At 34.8% G+C, this 12,350-nt stretch overlaps 1 protein-coding gene across 3 annotated transcripts in view; it reads right to left on the bottom strand.

Annotated features, from left to right (window-relative positions):
- The window catches only part of LOC150092591 (low-density lipoprotein receptor-like), a 400,302-nt gene that overhangs the window by 281,387 nt on the left and 106,565 nt on the right, over positions 1 to 12,350 (bottom strand). For 2 of the 3 annotated variants that reach the window (XM_090414387.1, XM_090414386.1), the window contains exon 9: positions 1,722 to 1,841. The exons of the other annotated variant lie outside the window; for it this stretch is intronic. In XM_090414387.1, the coding sequence (XP_090270513.1) occupies positions 1,722 to 1,841 (120 nt within the window). The remainder of the gene's footprint in view (positions 1 to 1,721; positions 1,842 to 12,350) is intronic. 3 annotated transcript variants of the gene reach the window in all.

The following is a 12,350-nucleotide window of genomic DNA, read 5'->3' as shown; positions in this document are numbered from 1 at the left end:
GCTTCCTTGGACAGAAAAGAGGGTACACAGTAGTATACTTAGATTTCGCAAAGGCTTTTGATAGATTACCATTAGATTAGATTTGATAGATTGCCATTTGATAGATTTGATTAGATTAGTGCATTGGATCGGAGACTGGCTATCTGATAGGTATCAGCAAATCGTGTATGGGGAAGCAATATCCAGGAAGAGGAAAGTCACTAGTGGTGTTCCTTGGGGATATGATTTAGGACCATTGCTGTTTAACCTGTATGTTAATGATATTGATGAAGATTTGGATAGGGATATTTAGTTGTTTGCAGATGATGCAAAGTTGGAACGAACTATGAAGAGTAGAGAAGATGTTGTGGCCTTACAAGAAGACTTGCATTGGGTGAATGGGCACAGGAATGGGTATGCGAGTTCATTGTTTCAAAATTGAAGGTTTTAAAATTTGGGAAACAAAAATGGGATTTAGAATTTATGCTTGGAGGGGATATATTGTTGGAGGTGGAGGAAATAAGAGATTTTGGGGTGATAGTGGATAAGGATCTGAAATTTAGGAGACACACTGCCAAAAATGTGAGGACAACACAAAGAATTCTGGGAATGATGTGGAGGACACTGACTTTTAGAAGTAAGGAGATTCTTGTTCCATTGTATAAGGCTTTGATTAGACCACATACAGACTTCTGTGCACAGAAGAGATGTTGGTAAAGGGTTCAGAAATGATTGACTAAGGTAGTTTCTGACCTCTGGAATGTTAAATATTAGATGAAGATGCAATTTACCGTCTAGTAGATAGGAGGAAGAGGAGTAATATGATAGAGACCTACAAGTTAGTAAAGGGTTGTTTTAGGATCAATGCTGGAGAGGTTCTCCAGCATTCATTGATTGATTTGATTGGAATGCCTTGAGAGTGTGGTGTCTTCAGAGAATTTGAGTGTGTTTAGTAGTAAAATGGAATGGAATCTTATATTTACTTGAGATGACTGTAGCAGTTTTTCTGCTTGATATTAGTATTCTTATTGCACAACATCTCTCCTGAAATCCTAGGTTTCTTCATAGAAGGCCAGCCTATACTACCTACCTTGCACAACAGCTAAGTAGGTAGTATACAGTGGTCTTCTATGAAGAATCCAGGTTTCTATGAAGAAACCTGGGATTCCATGAGGGATGTTGTGCAATAAGAATAATATATCATCTGATCTAGCAGAAAAACATCTACAACCATCTCAAGTAAATATAAGGTTCCACACAATTTTACTACTAATATATAAAAAAATATGACTTCTCCCATCAGATTATATTCTGGTATTTCAAATCAGTTTCAATGATTAAACTGATTTTGAAAGTGTGTGCCTGCAGTATGAATTGCTTAAAACAATTAAATGATTTATATCGTTTATTCTATGGCTGGTTTGCCTGTTTTTTTTCAAGAGAAAGAATTCTGCCTCCATATGAGACAGGCTAACTCACTTTCAGTTGAAGAGTCCTTATTGTGTCTTAGCTGGGATTTGAATTCAGGCCTTTCCAACCAAATAATTATATTCGTACTTTCATTCATACTTTGCTGTAGCATAAGAAAATAGATGATTTCATGAACACTTTTAGTGATATCTTATCAGATGAAAGCAAGATCAAAAACATGTATGCTTTCATCATTATTCATCAAAAAGTGGATAAATCTGTGAAATAACTTTCTATCTCCTCAAATATATAAGTAAAGTAAAACAACATACCTTCACAAGTCCTGTTGTCTGACAATCCATACCCATTATAACATTCACAAAGATATCCTATGGGTAAATCAATGCATTTCTGCAAACAGCCTCCATTATTTACAGAACATTCATTCACATCTGAAATATAAGGAAAACATATATGAAAATATAAATAAGTGGAAACACCAGGAGTATCAGGAACAAAGGAATTGAGTCTGTTGCCTAGACAAAAACATATTTACCATTGCAACAAACTCAATCTCTTTGTTTCTGATAATGCTTCTGGCATTTGTGTGTAGATGCAACAAGTTACCTGTTACCTCTTGGTTTTTCCATATTCTTACATCTGCATTTTGCTTGGCTCAGTTGGGCAACTTTACCTTTCTAATCCACATAAACACATTCAAAAATATTTGAATCCAAAGCATGTAGGTCTTGCCTTCTCTCTTACCAAAATACTACAAATTTTTACTCTAAAAAGTTTTAGTGTTTTAATAACAGAGTAAACATTTTTAGTCTATTACCAAAATATGATAATACTGAGTTAAGAAGGTATGATTCAATGTTAGGCTGTGTAGAAGAAATGGGTAGGAGTTTTAGGATGCGTGAAGTGAGTTTGAAGGTAAAAAATATGTATAAGAGGGAAGACCTGTGTGCTTTGGATTTGAATTTTTTTGAGTATGTTTGTGTGGATTAGAAAAGTTGCCAAACCGAGCCAAGCAAAATCATCTTTCTGGAAAGCTTAAAATAGTGACTCTGCCATGCAATGCAAATTTAATATGTGAAGAACTGTATCACATTAGTTTCCTTTTTTATATTCTACGTGACTTATTATTATTATTTTCTGATATCTTAGTAACTTCCATGTATCTGTCTCTTATTTTTCATATCCTGTCTGAGTTTTCCTAAAGATTTATCAACGTTTTCTAACTCCTGGATCGATATTCAATTAAACCTAGAAATTTCATGTGTCAAATTTCAAATTGGATGAATGAGAGGGAGATGAATGGAAATTAGGCAGTGTCAAGGAAACAGGGATGGTCTGATCAAAAAAGAAGTGTATAGTATCCAGAGAATAGATTGATGATGTTAATGGGATGGCATTAAACGTTGCAAATTAGTAATTACTATGTTTAATTACTAATGTAAGGTTTATCAAGAAGAAAGAGACTGAGTTTGTAGAATTGATTGAGTCAGTATGTCCAAATAAATTGGTGCAAGTGAAACTTGGTTGTCTGAGGATGATATTTGCCACATAATTATTACAACTGAGAATGATAAAGGTCAAGAATACAAATGAAGGAATATAGAATTTTCCAAAAAGATAGGAAGGCAAAGAGAAAGGGAGTGCTGTTAATGATATCAAAGGAATTGCTTCCTTTAAGAGATGAAGTAGAAAATGGTTGTACATTGGAAATTCTAAAGTAGTTTGGTGTGAGGTTCATATCATCTAGGATGTTGTTATAGGCAAGAGAATATGGGAAGCAGCGATTATGAAATGTTTAAACAAATTAGTTGGGCATGTAAAAAGAAGCTGATTGTAATGGGAGGTTTTAATTATACGAATATGAATTGGAATGATGAGATAGTGTATGGAAACAAGATGAATGAATGAATTTATTGAATTTCTGAGAGAAAACGTAAGCTTAGGTGTTGGATTTGGTGTTATCCTCACAGAATATAGTTGTGAATGAGGCATCAACACTGCCACCATTTGGTGAGAATGATCAGGAGGTGCAAATTTGGATGGTGGGTGATTATGAGAAGTTCTGAAGTCAACTATAAGTGCCAAGTATTGATGAGCTGTATGGAAAAGATGCTGACAGACCATGAGAACTGATTAGGATGTGTCTGATATATGCTGTTCATAACCATATGCTAAGAATTATGTGAATAAATAGATTAGGAGTGAGATGGATGAATAGTGAAATCAAGCAAGCCATGTGGGACAAGATGTTATGGAGGAGTAGCTGCATTACAGTTTTTAGTGAACAGATGCCTGAGGAATATAAACTGCAGGCTAAAAAAGTGACAAGCATGGCAAAAAAAAAAGTACAATACAAGGCAACTGGCCAGTCAGATAAAAGATACAAGGTAATTTTTCTACTATGTGATAAGAAAGAGGAAGCATAAGTATGAAAAGGATTACATTGATGGATGGTTATGGCAGCTGACCAATCATTGCAGAGGATGTAGAAAAGTTTGTCAGTGAGCACTTTATCAACATATATCAATGGTATACTGGTGTAAATTATTTAATGAGAGGTATGATAGTTATTGTGTGAATAATGAATCTTCCATAACGAGTCTTCTGACCCTATGGAGATACCTGTATAATAACAACAATAATAAATGATGCTATGCAAAATGCAGAAGGGAGGCAAATATTAGGAAAATCAGATGTCTATCAAGTGTTCTTTGGGTTAGATGTTAATAAGGCTGTGAAAATGGTTGACATATCACCATGTATTTCTAAAGAATGTGCAAAAGAGTTACCGTGCCCTTGACCTGGTTATTTGAAAGTCTTGCAGTGGAAACTTACCCAAGGAGTGGAAATAAACCAAAATAGAACAACTCCACAAGTATAGTTCTAAGACAGAAAGGTATATCTGTCTTAGAATTATACTTGTTCTAAGACAGATATACCTTTATCTGCAGATACAAGATATACCTTGTATATCTGCAGATATACTGCAGATATACAAGATATACTCTGTTGTATATCTGCAGTCATAGTCAAGGCACTGGAGAAATTGGTTATGATTAGAATACAGGATATTATTATTATTGTTACGTAACACCTCCAGGGAGTCCAAAGATTCATCGAGAGAGGGCACCTACTCTACAACTCTCCATCTCCAATCACAAAACTTTCAACATCTTTCTCTAAATCCAGAGTAATTTAAAAAAAAAAAGTGGCAAACCTTTTGGCAACTCCTATAGGTAAAGATGACCTTGCTATTGCTTCGACCTGGTATCTCCAACTCTGGGCATGGCTCCCACTAAAGAGACCTCAATAAAGGTCGAAACTAGTCTGGGTAGTGGCCAATCCCTTAATGCATAACATTATACATATCCGCAAAGAGATGTCTTTTGCATTATGGGAGATACTGGGATAGGAGTGATCATAGCTTTGTCCACTTTTTCTCCGAGTTGCCTGGTGTTGCACTACTTACCCAGGTAAGATAGTACAACACCATATTCAGTCCTGAAGATATTTTCAGGCACAAACTTTGTTTGCTCTCACTTGGATAAAGGATTAAACTAAATTTATTATAATCTAACCAAGTGAAAAATAAACTTTCAACATCTTTCTCTAAATCCAGAGTAATTTAAAAAAAAAAAGTGGCAAACCTTTTGGCAACTCCTATAGGTAAAGATGACCTTGCTATTGCTTCGACCTGGTATCTCCAACTCTGGGCATGGCTCCCACTGAAGAGACCTCAATAAAGGTCGAAACTAGTCTGGGTAGTGGCCAATCCCTTAATGCATAACATTATACATATCCGCAAGGAGATGTGTTTTGCATTATGGGAGATACTGGGATAGGAGTGATCATAGCTTGGTCCACCTTTGCTCCGAGTTGCCTGGTGTTGCACTACCTTTCCTCAGTCCTGAAGATATTTTCAGGCGCAAACTTTGTTTGCTCTCACTTGGATAAAGGATTAAACTAAATTTATTATAATCTAACCAAGTGAAAAATAAACTTTCAACATCTTTCTCTAAATCCAGAGTAATTTAAAAAAAAAAAAAAAGGTGGCAAACCTTTTGGCAACTCCTATAGGTAAAGATGACCTTGCTATTGCTTTGACCTGGTATCTCCAACTCTGGACCTGACTCCCACTGAAGAGACCTCAATAAAGGTCAAAACTAGTCTGGGTAGTGGCCAATCCCTTAATGCATAACATTATACATATCCACAAGGAGATGTGTTTTGCATTATGGGAGATACTGGGATAGGAGTGTTGGTATCTTGCTCCACCTTTGCTATGAGTTACCTGGTGTTGTACTACTTACCCATGTAAGATAGTACAACACCATATTCAGCCCATAGATATTTTCAGGCGCAAACTTTGTTTGCTCTCACTTGGATAAAAGATTAAACTAAATTTATTATTATCACAAACATCCATGTCTATGGAGGGATTCGAACTCACAGCCTTTTGGCTGGAGAGCAGATAAGCTAACCACTCGGCCAACCAGGCCAGCAAAAACCAAGTTTCTGGGAGAAAAAATCTGCTTGCCTCTGCCATAGGTCGATCAACTCGGTAACCAGCCTATGAAAGGCTTAGAAAAGTTCCTCAAGTCAGCGACTAGAATTGGACTTAGATTGCTATTTTTCAGGCTAGTTACACACGCATTATTTATTGGTGGATATTGATGGGCATAGGATTTTCTATCATAGTAAACATGGTTTTGTAAAGGGCAAGTTTTGTTTTAGCAATCTGATTACATTAAGGTGATGTGCTGGATAAGGGAAATTCACATACAGTGATATTCATGAACTTTGCAAAGGCATTTGATAGATTACAACATGACATGACAAGTTGGTAATAGTAAAGGAAAGTGGCTAGTCATATGTCTCAGAGTTCTGTTTTTGAACTCCCTGTTGTTTAACTTATTTGTTAATGATATTTCATATGGATTGACTGGGAATGTTCAAATGTTTGGTGACAATGCAAAGTTAGGTAGAGTTATCAGGAGTAATATTGATATTAATTCTCTACAGGAAGATTTTTTGAATATATTTTTTAGCTTGGACATTTTGTTTGGACTTTTACTTGGATATTAATAAATGCTACGTGCTGCACTTTGGAAATATAAGAACTATAAGGCTGTGTACTGTATTGGTGGAACTGTGCTTCAGGAAGTGATGAGATTTAGGATCTTGTGGATTTAGAGTTCACCATTTTACAGGCTATAGATAGATGAAAAATGATTGACATTAACATGAAAAATATTGCATTAGAATGCATGTTGAGCATGAGACCAGAAACCTGCACAGGAAATGCTTTTCATGTGTACATGGGCAAGAAAAAATGAGATGGAACACTGCAGTGGATTAAAATTCCAAGGGTGCACTATAAGTATTGCAAAGGTTGCATGTGGTATTGATGCTATGGTAAGAAGTATGCTGGCATGCAGGTATTGACTCTGTATTAGCTCTCTCTGTAGACTCTGTATTAACTCTGTATAATTCAATGAGAACTAGTGACTAAATGCTCACATTTAGTCACTAGTTCTCATTATGAAATGGAAACACTACATTATACTTGTGAAAAAATATAATTTCTTGGCAAGTACAATTTAGATTTGATCTCAGGGTTCCAAGAGGATACAAAGATGAATTACAAAGGCAATATTGGAATTATGGAATGTAGATTATGATGACAGATCGAGAGTATGTGGACTACATCACCCCTAAGCAAGAGAAAGAAAAGTGATATGACAAAAGCATTTAAACTTTGGAAAGAATATTATAGGCAGTGGTGGCTCGTGGATCGAAATCGTGGAGATGCTGCAAATTTCGAAATATACATACACACTGTAAGTACAGCGTATACATGTTTGGATAAAATATCAAAATTATGGTAAAAATTTTAAAAAAAATTAAACGTGAAAAAATATTGTTTATTATTGATAAAATTATAGTTTGGTATAATTCAAAATTACTTAAAAATAAAATATATTCTTCTTTTTTTGTTTCATGAAAAAATATTATTTATTTTCGATAAAATTATACAGTTTAGTATAATTCAAAATTACTTAAAAATTACTATAACAAATGTTATGTCTTTAATTGTAATGTCCAAATATTTAGAGAGATGGAGTGAACACGATAAGCACTACGAACACTTTACTATTGGTGCAAACTGCATATGTGCCACCTTACGTTAATAGCACACATCTCACTATGACATGTATATGCATGTGCACTTAGCAATATGGCACTGTAGAAAACACAGTGCTGCTAGCGTCCTTCGCCCTCCTACATGCAAGATGGATTTTTATTATTTTTTTTTACAAAATAAGACAATTGTATAGGATTGTTGATGATAAAATTAAATATTACAAGCAAATATAAATAAATTAATAAATATATTTATATATCGAGAAAAATTGGGGGTGCTGCAGTTCTGCAGTGCCTATGCACAAGCCACCCCTGGTTATAGGACATACCTGTTGATAGAATTTTTCATTATATAGAAGGTGGGGAAAACAAGGCACATCTGGGGAAGTTGAATTTTTCTCTCACAGAGTAATGAGTGAGTAATCTAGTGTGAATGACTTTATGATAGCTGGCATTGGTGATGTATGGTCTTCCTAAATGAATTCTCGACTCCCTGAAGGTGTCTGTGATGATGATAATAATATTACCCCCCCCCCAACACACACACACACACACACACACACACACACACACACACACACACACACACACACACACACACACACACGAACATGGCCTTTTCGCTGTTTTGTGGTAGTGTGGGGGGGATGGGCTTGTATGTTTCAGTGATGTTGAGAGCTATGCTTGCAGTAGCATAACTATGGGGCTACCCAAGTTAGACAAGTGAGGAACAAGATTAACAGTGTTCCATCCTCATCTTAATGGTGAAAAGAAAATAAGGATATTGAAAGTGTGACTGCAAATCTAAATGCTTCACAAGAATCTGTGCATGCCATAAAAATAATTTACTATGTAATCAGAAATGTTATCATTTGCTATGTTGTACTAATAAATAACTAATCGAAATTGTCAGAAGGAAGCTTGCAATTATTTTTGTGGTAATTTCAATTTTGAATTTGTTTTCATTTTAAATATTTGTCCTTTGATTTAAAATTTAAATATGTTAAATTTTCTTTTACTTTGTATTTTCTTTATTTTTTTAATAAAAGAGTTTTTCAGAAAATCATAGGTATTTCAATAGACCAGCCCTTATGATTAAAACCCCCTTATAGCCACACATTATGTGTACAAATTGCTACCGAACATTACACAAAGAAGATAGATATAATTTGTTGATAGTAAACTGCATATGTAAAATACATCACATAAGAAAATTATAGGTACTCGTTAGGTAATCTTTGTGTGTTTGCGATAAAATTCGAACTTTATCTAACGATATTTAGGTAATGTATACATTAAGTAATTAGTTTACACATTATCTAGTTCAAGTGTAGAGCACATTTTTATTTTAACTTTAACTGAAAGGTACCGGTAATGTAAACATTACCTAGGGAATCTACAGATTAACAGACATTCATGCATTAGCTTTAACATAAAACATTACTCGTGAGATACTGAACATTTTCTACTTCTGTCTTGTAGCTACCTTTATGTAATGGAACTATCTTACCTTCTTTCCACTCCCTTGGAACATAGTCAGAGCTGAGAATTAATTAAACAACTTCATCAGAGGTGCTGTCAATTCTTGTAGCATGCGATGACATGCCATCTCCACTTCTGTATTCAAATTAATATTCTTCCTGTTTCCTATATCTATGCATATTTTTTTATGTTTCCCACTCATGAAAGGTTGTAAGCCTATAGTACATTACCATGAGTGAACTAAGGATTTTGCTATTCTGTTTTGTGTTAATTTCTATAATATTTTGTATTTTTTATTTATTTTTCATATAAAACAGAAACCCTATTCTTGAGATGAAACATAACTTTTTCAAGTTACTTCAGGCCAGGGAAGGAGTGGTCTTACACCAAGCAATAATATTCGTCTCCCACCTAAAGACAATCACAAAAATCCATGCCCATGGCATGATTCAAACCCATGACCTATTGGTTGGAGAGTGGATATGCTAACAACAAAGCCAACATTTTTTTTTTTTTGTTCTATTTTTGCATACTATTTATACTGTATTACATTACTTTGCATTAATAGTTTCATATGGAAATTTAATTTGAGTGTAAATTCTCTGAATGAAACTAAAAGAAATAACCTCTAAAACATATTAATACACTACTGCATACATATATTATAAACACATAAGCAATAGAATATAATTAATAGGTGAGGGGGGGGATAAATCTGAACTTATGTAAAATTCAAGTTATGTAAAGTTTGTGAAATGCGACCCTTAGGTAAGTTGGGGACTGCCTGTAGTCTAACGTGTTATATCTCCCTCAATCTTTCTTTTTTTTTTTTTTTTTTTTTTTTTGAACAAACTGAATCTAGGCTTGCTTCCATGGTGCAGAGAATGCCAGATGAGTATAAAATATTCAAAAAATTACGTAAATAATGATATGGAATGGATGCATAGTAATTCTGAAGCACCTGTTTTGAAGAAAAAATCTATTTATTCTATGAAAGAAGTTTCTTCATAGATCAAACAGACAGAAATTTAAAAACGGAGAGAGAGAGAGAGAGAGAGAGAGAGTACCATCACAAGAAAATTGATATCAAAGAGGTAAGATGAAAAATTTATTTCATCAAAAGATATATTTTGGTGATTACACCACATTTTTTATTATTCAGTTATACAAAATACTGAAATAATAGTTCCCGACAAGAACTTAAAAAATACTTACAATCAATTTGCTGTTTTAAGGATACTTGTGACATAAGACTGAATAATATATGCACATAAACACAAGAAAGATATTTAATTAACCAAATATTTCAGTCTAGAAATAGCAGACCATCCTCAGTGGTATTACAAGAACAGTTTTAAAAAAATACAAGCTAGAATACTAACAATAGATCGTTAAAAATAGAACATGCCACTTGATGTTATATCACTAGGTATTAAGTATAAAATGGAATATTTTGAAGTAGAGACATGACTGAAAAAAAAAAAAAAAACAATTAATGAGTAATCTTGATTTGACTTTCCCAGATTTTTGATATAGATATACAGTCATTACGATTCAGGTTGGGACGATGGAGCAAGGCCTCCATGCTTTCCTTGAACAAACATTCTAACCTATATATGTTATGGTTAGCTTTGATATAGAATCTTTATATACCAATGTACCTCTCAAGGAAACTTTAAAATTACTTGTTGACATCTTTCCTCAAGACATTATAAAACTATTCGATTTCGTAATACATTCTGGATATTTCGTATGTCAAAATAAATTTTACAGCCAAGTAGGAATGGCCATGAGAAGTCCTCTTTCTCCTGCTTTAGCCAACTTTTATTTAGAACATTTAGAAAAAGTCCTCTTCTCATCTATTTTTCCTTCAACCATCTTTTTGGATAAGATATATAGATGACATCTTTACTATTTGGCCTCACAGCAAAAACTCTTTACCTTCTTTTTTAAACAGTATTAATTCCTTGCATCATCGTATAAAGTTTACTATGGAAATAGAAGAAAACAACCAGTTATCTTTTTCAGACGTTCTCCTCATCCGGTCACCTTCAAATATTCTTACAACTAAAGTATACAGGAAATCAACGTTCACAGGTCGTTATATTATTAAAGAATCAGCCCATCATCCATGTCAAAAAACAGGAATTATAAAATGCCTCATCAGAAGAGCCAAAACTAATTGTTCTACTTTTGATTATCTACAGAAAGAACTTTCTACTATCCAACAACACATGAAACTCAATGGCTTTTCTCAAAAAAGGACTCAACATCCTCTCAATTCTTATAATCCTCCACAAAACAAAAGTTTCAATACGTTTTTATTATTATTATTATTATTATTATTATTATTATTACTACGGGCTACTCCAGGGAGTCCTTAGACTCATCGAGGGAGGCCCTAAACATCATGTTCACACAACTGTTCAACATTCTCACAGTATCTATCATACCTTGCCTTGAACTCGCTCACTGTCATAGCACCCACAACAGACTCTGGCAGCTTATTCCACTCATTTACCACTCTAAAAGCAAAGAACCCAGCTCTAACACTCCTGCTAACCACGCTCTTGCCCAGCTTCCATGGGTGTCCCCTAGTTCTCCCACCACCAGTCCTGACCTCAAAAATATCCTCTGAATTAATCCTATAGAATCCTTTTAGCAATTTGAATGTCTCAATCATATCTCCCCTTTTCCGCCTATCAACTAGTTTCTGCAACCCACAAATCTTCAACCTGTTCTCATATGGTTCATTCCATAGACCTGCTATCATCTTAGTCACTCGCCTCTGGATCCTCTCCACCTCCTCCCCATCAAGAAGGAACCGAGGTGACCAAATCTGGGCACAGTAGTCGAGATGAGGTCTTATCAGGGCTCGGTACAGAGGTACAATAACTTGCTTGTCTCTGCTCGTCAAGGTATTTTTCAACAACCAAGTGAGTTGATGAGCTGATTTATCTACTTTCGCAATGTGCCCCCTAAACTTCATCTCCTTATCCACCAACACTCCCAAGTCCCTGGCCTATCAATCTCTTGGAGTACAGTTCCACCAATGTGGTATACTGCTGTTAATCTTTTCACTCCGAAATGCATAACCTTACATTTTGTCACATTAAATTGACATCCATTCTCCTTAGTCCAGAACTCCAATCGATCTAAGTCATCTTGCAAGACTTTGACATCTTCTGCATTCACTATCGCCCTACCCAACTTTGCATCATCAGCGAACAAATGAACTGTCCCACTTAGACCCTTCCCTATATCGTTAATGAACAGATTAAACAGCAGTGGTCCAAGAACAGAACCCTGTGGCA

This window comes from Typopeltis vanoorti, chromosome 25 (genome assembly GCF_054136105.1).
Source record: "Typopeltis vanoorti isolate ZY-2024b chromosome 25, IOZ_Tvanoo_1.0, whole genome shotgun sequence".
Classification (NCBI taxonomy): Eukaryota; Metazoa; Arthropoda; class Arachnida; order Uropygi; family Thelyphonidae; genus Typopeltis; species Typopeltis vanoorti.
The sequence above is the reverse complement of the archived record's forward strand: the minus strand, read 5'-3'. Positions and strand labels throughout refer to the sequence as shown.